The 22,604-nt window shown below is 51.4% G+C and overlaps 2 protein-coding genes and 1 long non-coding RNA gene across 13 annotated transcripts; 1 reads left to right on the plus strand and 2 right to left on the minus strand.

Annotated features, from left to right (window-relative positions):
* Window positions 1-86: 86 nt before the first annotated feature.
* On the minus strand, window positions 87-6,256 carry USF1 (upstream transcription factor 1). Of its 8 annotated transcripts, none has more exons than XM_071207526.1 (11): window positions 6,116-6,256; window positions 3,717-3,808; window positions 3,275-3,324; window positions 3,043-3,127; window positions 2,596-2,697; window positions 2,161-2,356; window positions 1,829-1,916; window positions 1,640-1,698; window positions 1,348-1,490; window positions 1,030-1,158; window positions 87-837 (listed from the first exon to the last, which is right to left on the minus strand). In XM_071207526.1, exons 5-11 carry the CDS (start codon window positions 2,692-2,694, stop codon window positions 748-750), a joined length of 804 nt encoding a protein of 267 aa, XP_071063627.1. In that variant the 5' UTR covers window positions 2,695-2,697; window positions 3,043-3,127; window positions 3,275-3,324; window positions 3,717-3,808; window positions 6,116-6,256; the 3' UTR covers window positions 87-747. The 8 variants fall into 8 exon arrangements, with proteins under 8 accessions (XP_071063627.1, XP_023447375.1, XP_023447377.1 ...); XM_023591607.3 differs by having other exon boundaries at window positions 3,012-3,127; XM_023591609.2 differs by having other exon boundaries at window positions 3,012-3,127; window positions 5,803-6,256.
* On the plus strand, window positions 3,310-15,375 carry LOC131280906 (uncharacterized). Of its 3 annotated transcripts, none has more exons than XR_009188584.1 (4): window positions 3,310-3,385; window positions 10,661-10,779; window positions 11,748-11,875; window positions 15,271-15,375. It is a non-coding gene; the product is annotated as an uncharacterized lncRNA (long non-coding RNA). The 3 variants fall into 3 exon arrangements; XR_009188583.1 differs by having other exon boundaries at window positions 3,316-3,385; window positions 10,626-10,779; XR_009188585.1 differs by lacking the exon at window positions 15,271-15,375 and adding an exon at window positions 12,691-12,857 and having other exon boundaries at window positions 3,316-3,385; window positions 10,626-10,779.
* On the minus strand, window positions 7,159-22,594 carry ARHGAP30 (Rho GTPase activating protein 30). Of its 2 annotated transcripts, none has more exons than XM_058309969.2 (12): window positions 22,142-22,594; window positions 17,215-17,317; window positions 15,370-15,514; window positions 13,836-13,918; window positions 13,539-13,646; window positions 12,851-12,978; window positions 12,189-12,351; window positions 12,005-12,108; window positions 11,849-11,926; window positions 10,883-11,281; window positions 9,664-9,929; window positions 7,159-9,571 (listed from the first exon to the last, which is right to left on the minus strand). In XM_058309969.2, exons 1-12 carry the CDS (start codon window positions 22,236-22,238, stop codon window positions 7,943-7,945), a joined length of 3,303 nt encoding a protein of 1,100 aa, XP_058165952.1. In that variant the 5' UTR covers window positions 22,239-22,594; the 3' UTR covers window positions 7,159-7,942. The 2 variants fall into 2 exon arrangements, with proteins under 2 accessions (XP_058165952.1, XP_058165953.1); XM_058309970.2 differs by having other exon boundaries at window positions 9,835-9,929; window positions 22,142-22,562.
* Between the last annotated feature and the right edge of the window lie 10 nt (window positions 22,595-22,604).

Below are 22,604 nucleotides of genomic sequence, written 5' to 3' on the forward strand. Positions count from 1 at the left end.
AACGAGGTCCAGCCCTGACTAAGAGCATTGTCTTCCCCCTCCCTTCCTCCCGCGGACCCACAAATGCAGGCGAAGTAGGAAACAGCTGTGGCTCTGAACAATTTTATCTTTAAAAAAAAAAAAAAGAAAAGAAAATAATAAATGCCCCCACAAGGGGGAAAGGCCCCAAGCAGGCCTCCTCCTGTTCTCCCTGGCTCCAGAGACCTCTGCGGAGGTCACTGCTGCTTGCTGGCCAAGCTCCTCTTCCCAGGGCAGCAGCCATGGCTAAGCCCCCCTTCCCCCACTTCTTGCTAAAGCCTTTTCTCCAGAGGTGTCAAGTGCACATCTGAACCTCAGCTCCAAGGAAAGGAAGAATCAGTGGAAGTGCCAGAGTCCTGGGGCAAGCCAGAGCATTACCGGTCAGCAGACTCTCTGCTGGGCACTCTAAGCAAGCACAGGACAAGCACCCCAGTTTAGTGTGTCCGTTATCCAGCATGGAGACAGCACATGCATTGTGCAAGAGGAGCACAAGGGCTACGTGGAAGGGGTGGGTGAGGCTGTCAGTGCATGTCCACATTTGTGTTTCACACCACTGTGGGCTGCTATACAACTGGCCTCAGTTCAAAGACACACCTTCCAAACTCCCCCCCAGTCTCATGCCAGAGGTGGGCAGTGAAGGAAAGGGGCACAGGACTAGCCTGGTGCTCCTGGGCTAGCTTCAGTCCTCAGAAAGGGGCTATAGGGCCCAAAGCTCTTTGATCCCCATGGTTAGTTGCTGTCATTCTTGATGACGACCTCTACTCCGTGGTGTCGCAGCTGAGCTCGTAGCAGCAGGTTCTTGTTTTTAAGATCTTCCACCTGACATGGGAAGGAGGCAGTAAAGGACTGTGTAGAAAAGTTGGCACAGACAAGTCTATGAACTCAATCAGACAACCACTGGTGAGAGGAAAGTGGTGAAGCCCTCTCTGTGAAGTACCAAGTAGGGAGCTCCAAACTGGGTCAGTGACTGGGGGGGAAGAAAAAGGGCTATACTGAGGGCAGGGGTCAGACCTGCTGTCGAAGTACATCATTGTCCAGTTGCAGCTGGTCAAGCCCCTGCAGTTCCTCAGACAATCGGTGGTTACTCTGTCGAAGCTCCTGGATATAATCACAGGCCTTGGAAAGAATTCCACCTTTACTCTGCAAGAAAAAGCCAACAAAACAAGGACTAGGATATAAGATACCTGGCTTGCCTTCCAAAAGCACTTTCACACTTTGGACCTCATATTCCCCTAAAGATAGTACATCTCTCAGGGATACAGGAGCCTCTACAGAGATAAGGAAAGACCACTACCAGGATGCCCCACTTGCTACCACTTCTGGAAATACCGGGAGACAGAATTCAGGCATCCTGCCCACTACTAGGGTTTCCATGACCTGGCCAGACTTGGTACTCTCCATGGAGCAGTCTGGGATGATCTTGGACAGCTGCACAATCCAGTTGTTGATTTTGTCTCGGCGACGGCGTTCCACTGTAAGGGAAGGGGAAGGATGAAGTGACTTGGCAAGAACTTGCCACAGGCCCAGGATACAACTACCCAACTCGCCTCCACCTTCAAACATCACAGCTATCCCCAATCCCACCTGTCAGCTTCTAGCTTCACACCCTGATCATACCTACCTTCATTGTGCTGAGCCCTGCGTTTCTCATCCCGAGTCGTCCGGGGAGCCTCTGATTTCCTAACAGAGGCCAGGAAGGCCAGAGTGAGGCAAGGACAAAAAAATAAGATGGGAGTTTGGGATAAGGATACACAAGGTTTGGCTAGAATCAAGACCACTCATAGTAATTGGGGCGGGGGACGTCACTCACGGGGAATAAGGATGAGTCCTAGGGGCGATGGAGCGCTGGCTTCCTCCCTGCAACACTTCCTGTGGTGACATCATCACAAAGAATTGACCTGTGAAGACACAGGTTAGGTTGTCAGGACACAGAACTAGGAACCTCCCTCAAGCTCTGAAGCCAAGGTCCTGGGACCCTCCTCTGAACAAATATGTCTCCTCCTCTTGGAAGGGCAGCCCACAGCCTGCAAGAGCCTTAATAGTGATCACCTAAGGAGTGAAGAGTAAAGGCCCAATGCCCATCAGCCACGTCCCCTGGACTGTCTTAGTCCCTACAGCCAGCACCCTCACACAACATCTCACCAGTGCCGGGAGGCGTGGCCTGTCCCAGCAGTGCCTCTGAGCCCTGGGTAGTAACAACAGCAGCTGTACTCCCCGATGTGGTGCCCCCTGCCCCATCTCCCACTGCAGTGCTGGGGAAGTAAGTATAGTGCGTCTCAGCAGCTGTCCCTTCTGTGTCAACTGCATCATCACTGGTGAATGCGCCCTGGATCACCGCCTGGGAAGGAGAGCAAGAGAACAGAGTCCAGTGACAGACACAGTTTCTCACCATACCACTCTACAGCTTCTATCACTTGGAGGAAGGTAGAGGGACTCCCAGAAAGAGAGAGCCTAGTGCCTAAGGATAACGCAGCCCCAGATGCCACACCTTCTCTAGCTTCACCCCCATTCTCTTGGTTCCCATCTTCATCTTACTGTTCAGAGCTCTAGTCCCTCTCTCAGCCCATACCCCTGTACCTGGGTCATGGATTGGGTGGCAGGGTAGCCACTGATGGCGCCAGTGCCCTCAGTCTGGCCATCCAGCTGCCCCTCAGACACCTGGATCACCCTGTACATCACCTAGAGTGTGGAGAAAAGGAGGAGGGGAAGAAAGAAGAAAAAAGTAAGTGCTGGGATCCCAGGGCGCCTCATTGACTTCCCTTGGTTAGGGACCCAAAACACGAGTTCTTCAGAGATGTAAATTCAGCCACCCACCCCCTTCTTTGCCCTACAAATGTTCCAGCATAACCTCTAGTCCACACCAATCTTTACTCCATGCCTCATCCACCCCCAAATCATCTACATCTTCACCAGGTCTCCCCAAGACATATTCATATACCTCCCTCAATCCCAACCCCAGGTCACACCTGCAGCCACCTGGCCCCCTCCCTTACCTGGCCCCCATTCTCAGTTCGGAAGACGTACTTGACGTTGGGGTCAGGGAAGGTGGCAGCTGACTGGATGCTGGCGATAGCCACACTGGTTGGGTCCTCCCCAGTTGCCACTGCACCTGAATTAAAAAAACCGAGGCAAGGTCTATGAGATACCGCCTTTCTCCCTCTGCTCCACTTGCGCGCCATTTAAAAGAAGGGCACACAGGGAGGTGTGGCAGGGAGGCCATGAATGAAGTGCTCTCAAATCTGTTGTCACCACTCACCTTCCTGAATCTGCACTGTCCCCTCTTCTGTTTCAGCTGTTTTCTGCTGCCTATTTGTGAGGAATGGACAAAAGGACAGACAAAGAAATGGATGGGAAGTTCACTGACCTGGTAATAAATGGCTCCCAAACTCAGTGGTGTTCCCAACAAATGCCAGATTAGATTGGAATGCCAAAAGCTAGTATTCACTGAGTGTTTACTATGTGCACAGGTACTGAGCTAAACACTTAACATGCACTATCTTATTTAATACTAAGGACAGCCCTATGAAGTAGGTAACACTACCTTCATTTTATAGATGGAGAAACTGAATCACACAGTTAGTAAGCGATGGAGCTGGGACCTGAATCCAAGTCTGACACCAGAGCCAATGCTTTAGCCATATTACCATTCTCCCAGGCCACCTACTGCCCATCCCAGACCCAACATCTTCTGCACTCACCCCTTCATCTCTCTGTGAGGGGGCACATCCGAGGAATTAGTCCTTCTCTGGAGGTCTTCGTATCTCCTGCCTCACAGCCCTGTGTGCTAAGTCTTTAGAGAAATCAGGGAGTTTGCAATGAGTCTAGGAAACTGAAAAGCCTAGAAAAGAAAAGTCTAGGAAACTGAAAAGTCCTAAAACCTAGACTCCATAGAAACACAGCCAAGAACAAAACCCAATTTCGATTGTCTAGAACTAGGCTGCAGTGATTAAAAAGCCACTCTACAAATAGTGTTCCTTGCTCCTCCATTATTATTCCAACTCCATCTGGGGAGGGGATAACTGAACTACAAGACTGAGAAACAATATATCTGGATGCATTATTATATATGCCACACACACATATATATGCCACATCAGCAGCTTCAAGGGATTAGGAAGGCCCATGTTAGACCATCACTGTCAAAGAACACATGGCCAAGGACACCTTTGCTTCTTCCAGTTTCTCAGCCATATTCTATATACCAAGAAATCTCTGTTCTTGACTCTAAAGAGGGAAAGACTGAAGCCCATTGCCCCTGGAAAACCATCCCTAACCATAAAAACCAGTCTTGGCCCTTGGGCCCTATTCTACTGATAGGGCTCTTATTTTGGGGTGTCCAGATGTGTCATCTGTTAGAGACCCTAAAGCCCAAGTGCAGCATCTTTAAGACCTCTCAGTTTCATTCAGCAATCCTTCCTGAAGAACATATTTGCTAATGTGTTGCCATGACAACTCCTGAGCCTCAACAAGAATGGGGAAAACCCCAGGCTCAGGGTTCTGAAGGAAAAGAGACAATGGGGGAGGAATCTATTCCCAAAATGTCTTAGTTTGCCAGGGCTGCTATAACAAATACCACAGACTAATTGGCATAAAGAACAGGAATTTATTGTCCCACAGTTTTGGAGGCTAAAAGTCCAAAATCAAGTTGTCGGAAGAACCATGCTTTCTCTCAAGTCTGGAGCATTCTGGTTAATGGCTTGCTAATAATCTGTAAATCGGTCTCTGCCTCCGCCACATGGCCATCCGTCTCCTTCCGTCTCCTACTGCCTGTGTCCAAATTTCCTCTTCTCATCAGGACTCCAGTCATATTGGTTTAATGCCCACCTTGATTCAGTTTGGCCTCACTTTAACTAATAAAATCTTCAAGGATCCTATTTACAAATGGGTTCACATCCACAGGACCAGGGATTAGGACTGGAACATCTCTTTTTGGGGAACATGATTCAATCCATAATATAAAATGCTTACTTTAGGACCCTGACACTCAGCTAGAGGGTAGGAAAAACAAAGGGCCGAACAGATAGATACCTCCAGAAAGAATTAGCTATATTGTACAAGGCAATACAATAATCCCAACACAAAATGGGCAAGATTTTTGTAAACTCTCTCCATACGCTTACCCCAACCTAAACCTTTCCTTATCCAAAGAATATCTTCAGCAGATAGGCCTTGGAAAGGCCTTGGAAAGCCCATGTCCAAGGAAAGTATTTAAAAAAAAAAAAAAGGAACTGAAAGTGAAACTGCCAGAGGAAGAAAGGCTGCAAGGAGCTCCCAGGCCCTAAAAGGAAGTAGCACTAGTGTTTCAGGACCACCTGCCCCTCCATCCTCAAATCAGAGGAGGAAGTGCCCCTCCCGAGGCCTGGTACGCTGACTGCAAAAAGAGGTAAAGAGAGGGCAGGAAATAGGGAGGCGTTCCTATTATCCACAGCTTCGGCCAGGGGGAGCCTCTGAGGACACCCAGCAACGGGGTCAGGCTACTTAGTCAAATCTCAATTGGATACCAGAAATCATTTCCTGAGCATTAAGGATGTGCGACACGGAATTGGTATAGGATGTTGTGGCATGCATGCTCAGGCAAGGAGGGACCAGCCAGAGCCCTTGCTAAGTCTGGGCACAAAGGGGGAAAAAATCAGGTCCCGAAAGAAGTCAGGCGCCTAGACTTTGCCTGGGAATGCGGTGTCTCCATGCAGGCCCACCAACCAGTAGATGCTTACGGAGCTGAGAGCTCGCCAGAAGCTCACCCCAGAGCCCGCGCCTTGACCCCGCCAGCCCCATCGCACTCACCCCGCGCCCCGGCTGCTCAGCAGAGGAGGCAAGAAAGGGCGCCGGAGGTTCCGAGGGCCTCGGCGGCCCGGCGCCCGCTGCTGCGATCCGCGGTCGTGGAGCGTAGAAGGGCGGGGGTGTGCGCGCTCGGGGGCGGGAGCGAGTTCGGCCCACAAAGGGGGGTAGGAGATAAAGAACCAGGCGCGGCCCCCTCCCCCAAAACAAAGGCTTCCTCCAAAGGAGTTCCCTAACCTAAAAAAACTAAAACGAAATCATAGTTGCCCTGCTTTGCCGGTTCGCCATTCTCTAGACTCCCGTCCGGTCCTGCACTCACCGGCCAAAGTCGCCTTAGCCGCTGCTTTTCCCGGACCGTGTTCTACCCTCCGGACCCGGGTAGCGCCATGGACAGTTGCTCATGCGCACTCCCAGCCCGCGGCCATGTTGGTGAGGGGCGGAACCCTCCCAACCTACTCGTAGCCTCTGAGCCGCCCCACTTCCGCTCGCTGCCCATTCTGCGGGCTGAGGGATGCGGAGGTGTTTGGGGTTCTGGTCGTGCGGAAAGAACCGAGTTCTTGCGATCCCGGTACGATGACAGTGAAGTCCGAGCCGTCTGAGCAGGAACCGGCGAAAAATGACTAATTTGTGCAACCATCTTTGTGCTCGGCAGGGCCTTTTTAGTCCCGGGAGAAAGGGATTGAGGGAGGCCAGCCTTAGTCCGGAAGGGACGTAGGCCGGCGGCGCCATCTTTAACAAGGGCCATTTGGGAGGCCATCTTGGATCAAGACGTCTTTTTTGAAGAGTTTCCATCTGGAATTTAGGAAAGCTGTCTGGGCATACTCCCTTGTATTTGCATCAGCCGACCCTCACCCAAAGACCCCAGGCTTGGTTGTTGTGAAACCATTCTCCCCAGTCAGGACCTAACCGCAGTGGATTTGGAGTAGAGTGGTGTAATGAGAAGAGCTTAGTTCTGGGGCCCAACAAACCTGGCTGTCAAACGCACTCACATCTGCCACTTCTTACCTTCAAGATCTTTGGCTAGCTCTTTAATTCAACAGGGCCTTAGTTTCTTCTTGGGTTAAATGTAGATATACCAACCCTACAGAATTGTTATGCAAATTAAATAAAATGAAGGAGATAAATTCTATGCACAAAGAATACCTAGCCCAGTTCCTGGCACATAATGGGTGTTATGTAAATATAGGTTTCTCTTCCCCTTTTCCTGACCACTGTGAACCCCAGCTCTAGTTTCTAGCCACGAATCTCCATGACAACTGCTGAGGAAGAACACCCAAATAATAAAAAGAGATGTTTGCCCAAACATGAAGAGATGATACCTACAACCCAAAACTTTAGTAAGAATAATGTTACTCCACACTATTTACATGTAAAAATACAACTTTTATTCTGAGACAATGCACCTTACTAGAGTAGGACCTGTGGCCTCATCCTGTCCGGAAAAGCAGTCCTAGGGCCTGAGGGACCCCCATTACCTTTCCCTGAGATAGGAGGAAGCTGTTCCAAAGGGAAAAGGAAAGGCCGGAGAGATCTCTACAGGACCCCTCTTCCCTAAGGTGACTGGAGGCAGAGGATGGGAGCTGGAAAGGGGTCAGTCTCTCCAACAAACGTTGAGGCATCCAAAGAGCTTCCTGGACACCTTCCTTCCTAATCTGAAGCTCAGAGTTCAAGAGGTATTCAAGGATCCAGTAACAGAACAGGGCTGGGTAACTCTAGGAGTCTTTGCATGCCATAGGTTCTGACCTAGCCTTGTTGTCTCCTCTCCACCTTGGGCTTCCATAAAGAGACATTCACAGCCTCAGAGGAGGGCAGGAAGTTGGCTGGAATTCCCCCTCCATTCCTCACTTTGAGAAACCTCTGTCTGAGTTTTCTGCCTACCCTTTGTTCTCTTTGGCCAATGACTGCACTCTCTAGAAACAGGATTTCTTAGGAATCTCCTAAGAGATAAGTGCTTTAGGTCTGAGACAAGCTCAGGTAAACCAACCAAGGCTGTGACCTCCCACAACCAAAAAAGAAAAGCTGGAGGGCCAAAGCCTATAGAGTTGGGCACTACAGCTCTTCAGGTTGCAAAAGAGACAGCTGATCATGGGCCCTAGAGATTCAAGACAAGTGACTGATCCCCTTTTGCCTAGTGCTCTGGTCCTAATCACAGTCCCTCACTTTTCCCAGGGTTAGCATGTGTTTCAAATGCATATGATCGGCGCTGGGGGGGCATAAGGGAGTCAGGGGGCTGGAGTTCTCTGGGGGGCAGACTAAGCCGACTCCGGGGTCCAGATCCTTCTGTGCCTTCAGATGGTAGTTCCAGGCAGCTAAGGGGCCGAGGAGAATGGGCCGGGGTCATGCTACAGGGGAAGGTTCTGGGAAAGAAGCTGTAGTCCCCACCCCCAGGACAGGTCTGGGTCCGCTGAACTGCCTGAACCTCAGTTCTTTGGCGGTCCCGGGCCAGGGCCACAGCAGCATCAAAGGAAAGACTACCCCCATTCCTCCAGGAGGAGCGGGAGGCTCGGGACCCCCAAGCCCTTTCCCCAGGAGTCCCATCAAGTCGGCCAGGCCTCGGGCATGGGTTTGCAGGTGCCACATGGATCTTGCTACACAATGCACTGGGCATCTTGGCAAACTGTGGTTTGGGAGGCACCACAGGCACAGAGCGGACCTGTTGTACCTGAACCAAGGTGGATGCCAGACGCATGCCCACACCACCAGCTGAACCAGGGGGACAGAGGCACAGATTGCAGCTCTCTGAACTGGGCTGCCCCTCAGGTGCCATATCTTCTGGCCGGGTTGGTTGTGGAATTGCCTGTTCCCCCTCAGCGGAGTTGGCATTGCCCTCTTTAACACTGTCAACCTCCAGGCACTCTATGTCTGACTCTTCAGGGAGGGAGCCCTTTTCTATTTGGTCACCTCCAACTCTCTGGTCTCCTTCATCTTCCCCATCCCCACTCTCCCGTTCCTTGCTCACTCCTGCTCCTCCTCCAGCTGCTTCTTCCAGACTTTTGTCTTCACCATCTCCTTGGTCTTCTCTCGCTTTCTGGTCCTCGTTCCCTCTCTGTCCTTTGACCTCATCCTCTTTGTCTCCTTCAGCCTCTTGCTTGTATACAACTTCCCAGCTCTCCTCAGCAACATGGTGTTTCTGGGCCCCATATTCTGGGTCCCCTCCAGTTTCTGTCTGGGTTTCCCCTCCTTCCTCAGTCTCTTCCTTTCTCTCGGTCTCGCTTTCTTTCTCCTTGTCTTTACCCTGCTCTCCTCCTGGTTCCTTCACCCCCTTAGCCTTCTCCATATTCTCAGCTTCCATCTGATGTTTGGACTTCTCTCCCTTGGCCTCTATCTCTCCCCCACTCCAGTCTCTCAAACTGACCATCATGTCTTGGCCTCCCTCAGCCTTCTCTCCTTCCCCACCAGCCTCTTCAGCCCCCACCTCAGTCTCTGGACTCCCCTCAGCCTCCTCCCTAACATCCCATCTGCTTCCAGGCTCAGCCTCCTTGTCCTCCCCAACTTCCATGCATGCCTGCTCTCCCTCAGCCTGTCCTGGAGCCTGTCTTCTGCACCCTGCTTCCTCTTCCTCCAAATTCCCTGGACCCTCCCAAGTTGAGGGTTTGGGCCCCAGAAGAGGACTTAGGTCATCGTAGGCACTTAGGAAGACTTCCTCCCCACCTTCTTCCTCTGCTTCAGGCCTGGGGCTGCCAGAGTCCAGAGAACAGCAGCTGGGAGCCAGAACAAACTGTGCCTCATCCAGAGACAGATCATCAAGGGGCGGTTCCACAGAGAACTCCTCCACCTGTAAGCATAGCGTTGTAGCTTAGGACCAGGTGGCCCTGCCCACCCTCCAGACCCCATTCAACCCCCACACCCAGCACAGTTCCTTCTTACCTGAGGCCCAACTCCCAGGAGCTCCTCCATGTAGCCCATCCCAGGATCGTCCTCCCCAGGGGAGAAGGCTGCTCCTGCTGCTCCTGCCTTGGCCACCTCCCCATCTTCCACCCCCACCCACTCAGGATCTGAGCTGCTTGAGTCCTCTAGGAAGGAGAAGGAATCCTGCACCTCCTGGGACAGGGAGTCCTCAAGGGCAGGGGCCACCTCTGCTGGGCTGCAGTCAGCCAGGGGACCAGGGTCTGGACTTGGCTCCAACTTCTCATCTGTTGAGAGAGAGGTAGTCCCAGAAATCTAAAGGGCCAGGCCAGCCTTGACCCTTTCCATGTGGGTCTTCCTAGCACTGATACAGAGTGAGCCCAATACTCCCAGCAGATAGTCTAGATGGCTGATCCTCCCCGACCAATGCCCCTGACCGTTGGCTTGCTGCTACCCTTTATTCAGCGCCCACCAGGTGCTAAGCACTGTGGTGTACACTTTACAAAGCATTGTCTTGTTTTCCCCTCAAAACAACTATTATATAAGGTAGTGCTCCCATGTTACCAATCAGGAGACTGAGGCTGAGAGAGATTAAATTTGGGTTTGTTCAAGGTCCCACAGCCAACAAGTGGCAAAATTTGAACCCAAATCTATTTAACACTATAGCCCATGCCCTCAACCACTATTCTATGCTGACTTTGTACTTCCCAGTGACACTTCAGGGACTGGAGTCAGAGTAGAGACCAGATCCCAGCTCTACCACTTCCTACCTATATTAATTGCAATTTGCTTGACTTAAAGCTCAGGTTCCTCCACTGTACCATATGAATAACAATACCTTAGCATAAGGTTATAAGAAAATTAAACAAGCTAATGCCTACCAAGCGCTTGGCACATAATTAGCCCTTGGTTGATGTTAGCTGTTATTATTAAATGTTATTGTTTTTATTACAATCACCTATTACATATTTTTTCCATCCCAGTACTTAGTAATCCATGCTGTATGTGTCCGACACAGACCCCCGTTCTTGAATACAGCACTAACCAGAAGGTTACCAGAGATCATCTCTCCATGGATTTCATAAAACCTGGTATTACTGGATTCCCCCAACCCCAAATCTGGGGAGGCAGCTAAAGGTAAGCACCTCTGCCCTTCCCAGGCCGGGAAGCATCAGAACCAAACTTCAGCCTAAAGCCCTGGCCCACTTTCCCAGTCCTTGTCCCCCTTCTCAGTCCTCACCTGGGGGGCCAGGGCCTGGGCCTGGACCTGGGCCAGAGGAAGGGCTTGGCCGGGGCTGTAAGGCAGGGCACTCGAGGCCACGGGTGAGCCTGGCCAAGGAGACGTTGGAGATGATGTTCGGGGGCACATTGAGGATAGAGGTGATGTGGAGGGGGAGGTTGACGTTGTAGGGGTCTGAGATGTGGACGCCAACACAGCGCTCTGCACGGCTGCTGCCCCCAATCCGGGCTGCTGACCGCCCAGCTCGCGGTGTGCCCGGCTCAGAGTTCGTGCCGCCCAGTGCCTCTGCCTCAGGCTCCTGCTCGCTCTCTTCCACCTCCACAGAATCATTCTCCAAGCTCTCCGACAACAGCAGTGAGTTTGGCTGGGAGCTGCTGGGTCCTACCAGCCCCTCTGGCTCTGTGGAGGAGAGAGAGGGCCAGATAGGCAATAGTCTCAGCTGCCGGGGGTGTGAACACCTCAGGAAGGCTCTGAAGAGTGCTCCTTGAGAGGCAGGATAACCTGGAAGGCACCAGTCTGGCTTCCCTTGTCACCTACTGCAAACCCTCCACCAGGTAGCAAGTCACAGCTCTCCCTACCTGCTGTGACTTGCTATCACTTACACATACACCCACATGTGTACATGCTGTTTCTTCATCCACATTATACTTTCACTTACATCCATGTGCAAACAGTCAAATGAATGCACATACATTAGGCTGTAAACTCACCACTGTAAACCCAACTTCAGTACCGTGGCTGGTGTGTAATAAGCACTCATTAAATACTTTTGAAATTATTGAACACTGTTGGCCTCATGTACAGACACACACACTCAAGGATGCACATACTCTGTCTCACCAATAATACTGTTGTTCTCTTGCAGGTACCTTCACAGATGTGCTTACACACAGATGCATCCAGACCCATGCCATGGACTACACAACACACAGGCCAACACAAGCACAAGTACACTCCTGTACTCACCATCATTGGCTCCAGCTGCAGCACTCAGTGAGTCCATGCTCTTGGCTGGCCGCAGTGTCCCCTTATCAGACTTGTCCTCTGCAAGACAGGGATGTACGTAGAGCCAGAGCTTTGCACACACTCATCAGAGCCTCCCCCACACCTCCCCAGACTTACCCCTGTCCTCACCGCCGCGTGGAAGTTTACGCTTCGTCTCATGGCCAGAACGCCCCAGATTAAAGATGGATCGCCACTTCCTGACCTTCAAAGACCCCTTCCTCCTGCAGGGAATAGATAAATAACCGGGGGTTGGGAGCTGGCAGTCAGTGCAGGGGAGGAGGGCCGAGGAAGGAGGTCTTACTTGTGCTCCGCAATCTCAATGATAGTGTGGTAGGGCCGGATCTGGGGGGGTCCATCGCCGGCTTGCAGGATGCTAGGCAGATGGTAGGGCAGAGACCTGGGCATATAGTCCTCAGGTGCCCGGGCCCCTGGAAGTGATCGCCATCCACCCTCTACCTCACCAACTGGGAAAAGAAAAGGAATTTGCCAATCAGGCACAGATACCAGAGTAGGACCTCAGGCATTCTGCCCATCGTTGCCCTCTCCCCCTCATCAACCACCAGGCTAAGAATATAGTCAGAGGCCCGTAAGGACAAGCCCTCCATGTCCAGCTCCTCAAGAAGGTGCTCCCATGGACAGAGAGGACCAGAAGACCCCAGGCCATTGATCCGGTGGGCTGGGGTTGAGAATAAGCCATCAGTAGCTTTAGGGGCCAGCATAGCGATCGCAAGGGGTCGAGCTATGCCCTGGACTGAGAGTAGAAGAGCCTTGCTTAAGTCCTGATGGTGCCATTCTCTCTCCAGGGTCCTCTCCAGGTGGCCATAAGCCAATATCTCCTCTCTATGAGACCAGCTTCCTCATCCACAAAATGGGGAGACTGCATTAGTTGATCTTTGAGGCCCTCTCTAATTCTGATGTGGCCCCCAGACAGAGTGGTGATGGGTGGGCAGGGAGGACACTGACCAGAAAGGGCAGCACCACCGAAGAGCTGGTCCACATGCATGAGGATGAACTCTACCACGATGGACTGCACGCGCACCTCCATGAAGGCCGCGGTCCCGTTGAAGCCCGACGCCTCTATGTCCTTGGACCTGTGGAGATGTGGAGTTATTTTCCCCCCAGTCCCACCAACCTCCCCCACGAACCCTCCCAGGAAATACCTTATCCTTCTCTCCTGTGTGCCTTTAACCCCATCTCCACCTCTTAAACCACATGTATGATCCAAGTCTTAAATGCCACTTCCTCCAGGAAGCCTTATGGACACCCTCTTCAGAATCAATCTCTGCTTCCTCTGCAGACCCAGAGTGCCTTGTTTGTCATGAATTATGGGGCTGCTCATAGCCTGCCTTGTACCACAGTGAGTGGTCTGCAGTGCATAGCAGGAGCAATAGGCTGCAAGACATTTGTTCCACACTGTCTCAGCATTCACCAAGGCCCTGTCGTGTTCTAGTCCCAGAGCTCAGCTCTACAGTTGAGGGAAGCACAAGGCCCTGTCCCCAGATGCTTTATTCATGCTCAGAGAAAGGGCCCAAGAGGGCGGGCTCCTTCCCACTCAACGCAATCCTGACCCTGCCTGGTTCTCACTAGGCTGCATGAGCCCCCACAGCCACATCCTGGAGCAGCCCCCCGCCATGCTCACTCACGCTCCCACCTCAGCAGGTTGGGGGCCCACACAATGGCCAGGTTGCGGGCGTGCATGTTGGTCTGGGCACTGAACGAGGCCATGTGCACCAAGTGCCGCATGAGGAACTCCAGCGTCCTGCAGGAAAGGGATGTCATGGGGCAGGGGCCACATGGCAGGCACCCTGGTCAGGAGTAGGGTCGGGGCCTAGGAGCTGGGAGGGGAGGGATAGGTCAAGGCAGAGGTGGAGAGAGGGTCTGGCAAGGGCGGGGGGGGAGTGGGAGACTGGAGTCGGACCCTCTGGTAGGGTGGTAGAGCCCCACACACCTGTAGTTTGGGACAGGAAGGTCTCGAAGTACCTCTAGGATCTTGACCAAGCGCTCAGGCTCCATCTGCACTGCCACGGCCTCCTGATTGGGCGGAAAAGTTCAGGGAGCACGAGGTAGTGACCCAGAAATGCCTGTGCTGGGAAGCAGACTTGGCCCAGTGGTTAGGGTATCCGTCTACCACTGCGGTTCAAACCGTGGGCCCCTTGACCCATGTGGAGCTGGCCCAAGCACAGTGCTGATGTGCACAAAGGAGTGCCCTGCCATGCAGGGGTGTCCCCCGCATAGGGGAGTCCCACGCACGAGGAGTGCACCTGGTAAGGAGAGCCGCCCAGCGCGAAAGAAAGTGCAGCCTGCCCAGGAATGGCACCGCCGCATACACAGAGAGCTGACACAACAAGATAACACAATAAAAAGAAACACAGATTCCCGTACCGCTGACAACAACAGAAGCAGACAAAGAAGAACACGCAGCAAATAGACACAGAGAAAAGACAACCGGGGCAGACGGGGGAAGGGGAGAGAAATAAATCTTTAAAAAAAAAAAAAAAAAAAAGACATGCCTGTGCTTACTACCCAGAGCTCCAAGCCCAACTCTCAGGAACAATCTGTGCTGTATGCTGTGTCCCCCCACTCCCACTCCAGATCTTCCAAGGCTGACTGACATAGTAAAGGAGCTCAGAATTTGAGGCCAACAAGACTGGCAGCTGAATCTTGGCCTTGGGCAACTCACTGCCCCTCTCTGTGCCATAGCCTCTTTGTCAGTAGAGCTCTGACACTAGACTACATCAGTGGTTTCCACCTTATGGGTCCCCGGCGGCCATTGGTTACATCAAGGTGTCTAGGGAGACCCCACCCGCCCGGCCTCACTCTGTAGACTGAGTGCAGTGCCTCTCCTGTTCTGGTCCTCTTAGTGCTGTTGTGCTCAATAGAAGGCAGCTTGTTTTAAAAGCTCTATTAATGTGGAACGGGTGTAGCTCAGTGTTGAGCATGTACCTCACATGTATGAGGACCCAGGTTCAATCCCCAGTACCTCTTGAAAGAAAAAAAAGTGCTACTGAATTCAGGACAGCATTTTTGTCATGTGTCTTCTCATTCAAAAGCTGTTCAGCATTCAATGAGAGTTAATGGAGGCACACCCTTGAAAAGGTTTTGACTTCTAAAAAGGGATCTCATTCTCTTAATTGTGGGGCAACTTTGGTCTGGGTGATTTCCCAGGACTTCCCAGCACTGCCAGTCTGGCTTCTACTCTCCCCAAGTCCCACCACTGCAGCCATGTGGAGTGTGCAGGCCGGGAAGGGAAAGGCTGCGGTGGAAGAAGAGTGAAGGAAAGAGGGACAGGGAGAGGGCAGAGGCCGCAGGGGCCAGGGGACTTGCTGTGTGTGTGGGGGGGGGCGGTCATTCCTCAGTAATGCTATATTGTCTCTGTCATTTAGGATCACGAGGACTCTGGCCGGAATGTGCCACACCTGGGATATCAAGCCAAAGCAGCCACCCCTAAGCCCCTCTTCTCCACCTCCCTGCTCTCAACTCACAGCAAACTTGTCGTAGAGCCGGTAAGTGAGCAGGGGATCTGGCAGTTCTCTGAAATAGGCCTTGCACAGGGAGGAGACGCAGTGAATGTCCTGGAGGTAAACATCCCGACGCAGGTCTGGCCTCCGCTCTGCCTCAAACTCCTGCCTGGGGAGGTTCAGAGTGGTCAGGAGTGGTAGGGGTGGGGGAAATCTGGGGAGAGGTGGGAGCTGTAGAGATGGGCTCCAGGCAGGGCTGTGGGTTGACAGTGTGGGATCTGAAAGGAGAATGTCGGGGCATGTATATGTGTGAGGCAGCAAGAAAAAGCTGTCATCTGTGGAGATGTGGAGATGTGGATGTGAAGATGCATAAAGGTATTGGTTAGAAAACTGGTCAGAAATTTAAACATGGAGTTACCACATGACCCAGCAACTCTACTCCTAGGTATGTATACCCAAGAGAACTGAAAACATATGTCCACACCAAAACTTGTACATGAATGTTTATAGCAGCATTATTCACAATAGCCAAACGGCAGAAACAAACCAAACGTCCATCTACTGATGAATGATTTTTTTAAGAGTGGCATATACATGGGAGTTTTATTCAGCCATAAAATGAAATGAAGTCCACTCCACCTCTAAATCAAGAGGGGACTTAGATCCCATATGGCTGATGGATGGAATTCTCCTGCTTGCAGCTATAGACTCACTCGGTTCTCAGGTATGATGGTTGACCATCCTCCTCTCCCTGTTAGCTGACCTGGGTAAGTTCAACGAACCGGAGAGTAGGTGTTGCAACTCTTTTGAGGCTCAGGGCCCAGCTGGCACATAGACAGTCCAGAGATAGAAGTCTCCTGAGCATACACCAACCCCAGCACCAACCACAGGTTCAGTAAAAGTGACAGAAGAGGCATGCGTAGAGAGGTCACATCTGATATTGGGGCATTTTGGGGACTTGGAGTTGTCCTGAATGATATTGTGGGGACAGATGCAGGACATTACATATCCTGCAATAACCCACTGAATGGACTGGGAGAGAGTGTAAACTACAACATAAACTATAATCCATGCTGTGTAGCAATGCTCCAAAATGTACTCATCAAATGCAATGAATGTACCACACAAATGAAAGAAGTCGTCGATGTGGGAGGACTAGGAGTGTGGGGAGTGGGGTATATGAGAACTTCTTATATTTTTTAATGTAACATTTTGTGTGATTTATGTACCTTTAAAAAAAGATAATAAAAAAAGGAAACAAAACAACAAAAAATGGAATGAAGTACTAATACATGCTACAACATGGATGAACCTTGAAAACACTATGCTACATGAAAGAAGCCAGACACAAAAGGCCACATATTGTATGATTCCATTTATGAAATATCTGTAATAGGCAAATCCATATGGACAGAAAGTAGATTGGTGGTTGCCAGGAGTTGGGGGTTGGGGGAAATGGGGAGCGATGGTAACGGGTATGGGGTTTCTTTCTGGGATAAAAAAAAATATTCTGGAATTACACAGTGGTGATGATGGCACACCTTGTGAATAGATGAAAAACCACTGAATTGTACACTTTAAAATGGTGACTTTTATGATATGTGAATTATATCAAAATTTTTTAAAAGAATGGGTGGGTGTGCGTGGGGTACAGATGAATGTGTGACATGATGGGGTGAGGGGAGCAGGTGTGGTTTCAGCTTTTCCCTGAGGAGACTATCGCTCCTCCCTAAGACAGTTCCTGATATCTGTGTTTCCTTCTCCCACCTCCCCTTCCCCACCTCTCTGCTCTCCCCACCAACCCCCACCACAGTCCTCTGGCTCCCTGGCCTCCTGGCCTCAGGGCCCTCCCCCCTCTGCCTGACTCACCGAAGCTTCTGGATGTTGGAGGAGACCCCAGAGAGGCGGTAGATCCCATCCACCACTCCATACTCCTCCACAAACTCTGCACAGCTCCTTAGCACCTGGGGCACTGGTGACACAGATGGGCCAGAGAAAGAGAGATAAGATGGTCTGAGAAGTCAGACACTGCAGCAGGTCTAAGAAGTGGAAGCATCAGAGAAGGTGGCACTGAGGGCAAAGCTCCTGGAATAAAACTTGCCAGAAAGATTCTTACTGATCATCACCATCTACCTGCTATCCTCTTTACATTATTTCTGCCCATTGGGTTATCCAGCCTCAGCATAAACTCTTCCAGTGATGGGGAGCTCACTGCCTCTCCAGATTGCCCATTCCTTTGTTAGAAGTTTCTGCCTTAGGTTGAAGTGAAATGTGTCTCTCTGTAATTTCTAATTGCTACTCCAGAATTTTATGAGGGGCAGCAGTCTGGTTGGAAGGGGAGGCAGGGTAAAGGACTGGTCTTGAACATCTATTTGCATATAACACTCTACCTACAGGAATGTTAGTTCAAACCAAAATGGAATGGGGCTGATGAGGATTAGAGAGAAGCATCCCTTCTGATAAGCTCATGGATATTAGCTCTGTCCTAGGAAGGTACTCAAAATAGTGACAGACCTTCAAATAGTTCCGTTCGGAAGGAGCGAAGCACCTCCATGCTCCTTTATATATGTGTACCAGGCACTGTACTCCTTTATATACGTTGTATCATTTAGTCCTATAAATAAGGTATTCTAGTCCCGATTTTACAGATAAGAAAACTGAGGATGAAAGAATAAGTGCCCAGCACCACCCAGCTACAACCAGGATTCAAATTCAAGAGTGCAAAAAGTGGTATTATCTTCCCGGACCCAGCCCCCTCCCCTTTCACTAGGTGGTGAGCTACTTAAGGACAAGATCTAAGTGGGCTCCACCTTGGTATTCCTCATATTACCTGACCCAGTGTCTCGGACATGATAGTCCCCCAAAACCCGCTGAATCCCACCTCCACACGACCACAGTTATCTTTCCAAAGTACTTCCCTGCTTTAAATCCCTTGCTACACACACACCCTGCTCCACCCCCCTCCAATCCCCAAGGCTTACCTTACAGACACAGAATAAAAAACTCCTCAGCATGGCCTAGAAGACCCTTCACAAACCGCATCTGACCACAATTTCATCCTCAGCTCTAGCCAGTTGCTCCACAAAACCTATGATCCAGCCCTTTGCTAGTCCGTGAACAAGCCTTGGTGCCACCAATCATATTATTCCCTTGCTTGGAACATCCTACCCTTCTGACCCTGCCTGGTGAACTCCTATGCATTTCTCAAAATGCATCTCAAACACCACCTCCAGTTCTGAACCCTTTGCTCATATCTGTATTTCAGTACTTATTTCACTTTGTTATGATTAGTTTCTTTTGTGTCTATACCTCCTGACAAACATAACCTCGCCTTCAGCATCTAGCATAATGAAACAAAGCAGGTGCTCCATAAATTGTTAGTTAAATGACTCAATGCATTCATCAATCAATCATGACATTTGGTGGCATGTCTTGGGGATTTAATAGAGATTATTGCTTATGACAAAACATTGTGTCTTATCAACTGGGACTCCCCAGAGAAATTCCTCTCCAGTCTCAGAAAAAACTGTTTCTCTTGAACCACTCCTTCCCCCTCCTCCCCTTCCCCACCCACCCCACCCCCACCTTATAAAGCTTATGAATCTTATATCTGACTATGATTACCTCTTTACTCTAACCACTAGGAAGCTCAGAGCCCACCTCCAGGAACCATGTAGAACCATCTAATATGCATTTCTGGGTGCTGATTTTTACTCTTACTCTTGTTCTCCCTTCAACCCAATTCCTACAGTCATTTATTCTTTTGTAAAGTTTTGCATTTGAGGAAGTCATTCCAAGATCTTTATGGAATAAATTGAGATAAAAATACATCATATGGAATGAAAGAAACAATCAATCAATCTATCGACCCACTGCCTTTAAACCCTCCTCATATGCCCTGGTTTCCAGATCCTTTGCCCATCTGCATACCAGAGCCAGGATTAGGATGAGACAAGTTAGGCACCTAGGGTACAAAATTTAAGGAAGCACTCACTCTCTGGCTTGTGCAAATGCCAATTCTGCATTTGCACAAACTTGAGAGCAAGTGCTTCCTTAAGAATGAGGCCCTAGGCCCTTGCAGGACACTGAGAGCAAGTTTCTCCTTAAATTTGGGGCACAAGGCACCACTCTTGCCTCACCATAGTCCAACCTGCAGTGCTCCATCCCTTCAGCACCTGCTCCCAGTTTCCAGGGTGTTCCCTATCTCGGGTTCCCAGCACTGAATACTGAGATGTGGTGCACCCTTCCTTGTTCAAGCAGTTGCTCTACTCCCCAATACTTAACACCATACTATATCTTTTTGGCCACCACAGTACTTGGTTGACTCATACAGAGTCTGCTGTCACCTAAATTCCCCAAACCCTTTTCACATGATTGGCAACCAAACCAGATCTTCCCCATCTTGCCCTACTCTATTGATTTTGAACCTCCAGAGAAGGCCCTTGAAAAAGTGGTTCAAGAGCCTAAGGAGTCAGGGCCATAGAGAAATGGGTCAAGGATATGGGGGAAGAGAAAGAGGGTTTGGAGAGCAGGAGAGTTAAGAAGAGAGACATAAGAGAGATGGGATGAAAGATGAAAGTTAGAGACAGGGTTGGGGGTGATGGACTGAAAGGGATGGAGACATTAAGGAAATGGAAGTGAGGTGAGGGAAGAGGGCCCTAAACTCAGACTCCTGGAGAATCAGTAACCCGGACAAATGATCAAAGTATTAAGAAAAGCAAGAACTCAGTACATATAGGACTTGGGGAAGGAAGATACCCATCTGGGGGCAAAGAGCTGAGAAAAGGAGCTGAGATGGAGCAAGTATGTGAGGACAGGGAAAACAAGACTGTCTGAGAGAATAAATGATGCCAAAACACAAGACTCCACTGGCCTGGACTTGCATTTTCTTGCTGTCTTAGGTTGAAGAGAGAAGCCATCATAGCCCTTTCTCTGCCCCTCCTCTCTGTACCAAGAGGAACCTGGTGGGGGGGGGGGGCAGGGCACTATTGCTGCCCTGTTGCCCTGGATCACTCCATCTGGGCTCAGGTGGCGTCCTGATGAGGGGCAAGGGGACTTCTCTTCTGCTCTAGGATTCACCCAGGGTCAGGACCCAGCAACCAGATGGCTACCCCCTCAGGAGAGCATGCCCCTCACCTGCTGGGAATGCAGGTGGAAGCCAGGAAGGGCTATGGGCCTGGGGTCTGGCTGCCTGTAGGTTCAGTGTTTCAAGATAGAGTTGGTGGGAGGGCCACAGGGAAGGGCAGAGCCAGGATGAAGAGATGGAACTGAGGGTTTGCAGAGAGCTAGGAGAACATCAGCCCCAGTTAAATAAGTGGCCCTGGGTCAAGAATCATCATTATTTAAAAAGGAAGGAAGGGAAGGAAGAAAGAAGGGGAAGGGACAGAGAGAGAGAGAGAGATAAAGGGAGGGAGAGAGACTAAGGGAGGGAGGGAGAAAGGGAGGGAGGGAGAGAGAGAAGAAAGGAAGGAAGGGAAGGAAAGGAAAGGGAAGGAAAGAAGGAAGGAAGGAAAGAAAAGAAAAAGAAAAGGAAAAAAAGAAAAGAAAAAAAGAAAAAGAAAGGAAGGAGCCCCTTGTAAAGCAATAAGCCCTGCACTGGCAGCCATGCGGGTCCCCTCTCCCCCATCCAAAGAAGAGGGCTCAAAGAAGGCCTGCTTTGGCTGTTTAGCACTCTTCCTTGGAGCCCGGGTTTTCCCTTAACCCCTGGCCTGTGGATGGGGCCCCCTGGGGGCGGGGAGAGAAAAGGGGAAGGAGGTGTCTGGGGATGCAGGGGTGTGGCTAGGAGCAGGAAATGAGCTGGGAACCACCACTACCCTCCCTCTGGTGCAGGCTCTGCAACCCCAGAGCTGAGAAGGGGACAAAGAGGAAATGACAGATTGGGGTGGGGTGTTGGGGGGGGGGGACGAGAATCTTGCCCTTCTCTGGGAGGAGTTCAAAGTGCCAAAAACAAGCTGGGCTGGGCAGCCAGGATACCCGGGTTTGGGGTGGCTACTCCAAGCCCAGCAGCCACGGGCCCTGTGAAGCCCCCGGTTGTGCTGGCTGTCCCACCCACTCCAGGGTAGCTCAGGGCCAGGCAGTCCCCACACCCACCCTGCTCTGTACCCTCCACCCCCACCTTCAAACCAGGCCTCAGCCTTCTCTTTTACTCTTCCGGTGTTTCCCATTTCAGCAGTTTCTCCCCTCACTCTCCACTTTGAACCTGTTTCTCTTTTGCACAGAGCAAACCAGAAACTCACAGACTGGGGGAGGGGGCTATCCCTACCCCAGCTCCTCACCTGTGGCCCAGCAAGGCTCCAGAGGGGCCAGATCCCTGTCCCCTTGCCCCTGAACTCTCTCTTCCTATTTGGGAACCTCTGTCCTCCTGAAGTGCCATCCTCAGGGCCCTTTCTCCTGTCTCCTTCCATATGGCCCCAAGGACCGGCCATTTCCCCCTCAGCCACTTTCTGTCCCTGTCCCCTCAGGTTCCCTCTCCCATCCCCAGCTATTGTCCCTCCCACTTCTGTCTCTTCCATCCCTTCCGAGTTTCCAGTGTCCCCATCCTTTCCCCTCAGTGCTCCCATTCCCTTTTCAGCCTCCTCATCCCCAGGCATTACCCAACGGAGCTACCCCGTCTTCCCTGAGCCACATTTCCTGTCCTGCCTGCTAATCAGCCTCTTGGGTGGTGACCCGGGGCCACTCTGCCCCTTCCCCAGGAACACCTGGGAGTTGTTTCTGCCCCTCGGATTAGATCAGGCTGGAGAAGCTCCATGTCTCCAAGCTGGCCCACCCAGCAGCTGCTTTGGGCTGGCCTCCTTACCCTCCTGGCCTGAGTGCTGCAGATGCTCCTGCAAGTCACACCCAAACACTCGTTCCTTTGAGCTGCCTTTCTTCTTTCCTTTCTGCCGAGACTTCATGGCCGGAGCCCCAGGGCCTGGCCCAGTGATCACCTCTGTCCCCCAAGACCTTTTGCCCTACCAGTCCTCCATGGGATCCCAAGCCAGCCCCTGGGCTTGGCCGGGCCCAGGGGGGCAGGGCTCCGAACTGGGGGTGGAGGGTGGCCTGGGCAACAGGCAGCAGCTCCTGCCTCTGGGGCCCCGGCCACACGGAAGTGGTTGTGGAAGAGGAAGCTCCTAGGACCCTGGTAAGAAGCTGTGTCTCGTGGCCAGGCCTGACACTCGCCCTTCTCGCCCTGCTCAGCCCTTGGGGGGCAGGAAGCTGTGCAGCTCCTCAAACCCGCTTCCTGTTAGAGCATCTTTGCAACCACAGGGCCTGGGGTGGGG

Source organism: Dasypus novemcinctus, chromosome 13 (genome assembly GCF_030445035.2).
Source record: "Dasypus novemcinctus isolate mDasNov1 chromosome 13, mDasNov1.1.hap2, whole genome shotgun sequence".
Classification (NCBI taxonomy): domain Eukaryota; kingdom Metazoa; phylum Chordata; class Mammalia; order Cingulata; family Dasypodidae; genus Dasypus; species Dasypus novemcinctus.

Bases quoted from the DNA above. Each gene is read 5' to 3' on its own strand.
- USF1 (XM_023591607.3), bottom strand. The intron at 1,159-1,347 runs GTATTTCCAGAA...TTTTTCTTGCAG, and splicing joins TGCCTGAATTCTGTCTCCCG to AGTAAAGGTGGAATTCTTTC. The intron at 838-1,029 runs GTCTGACCCCTG...TTCCCATGTCAG, and splicing joins ATGATGTACTTCGACAGCAG to GTGGAAGATCTTAAAAACAA.
- ARHGAP30 (XM_058309969.2), bottom strand. From the start codon at position 22,238: ATGAAGTCTCGGCAGAAAGGAAAGAAGAAAGGCAGCTCAAAGGAACGA. The intron at 17,318-22,141 runs GTAAGGAGGCCA...CTGTGTCACCAG, and splicing joins GCAGCACTCAGGCCAGGAGG to TGCCCCAGGTGCTAAGGAGC. The intron at 9,930-10,882 runs GTGAGGACTGAG...CTCTCTCAACAG, and splicing joins CCCAGGCCCTGGCCCCCCAG to ATGAGAAGTTGGAGCCAAGT.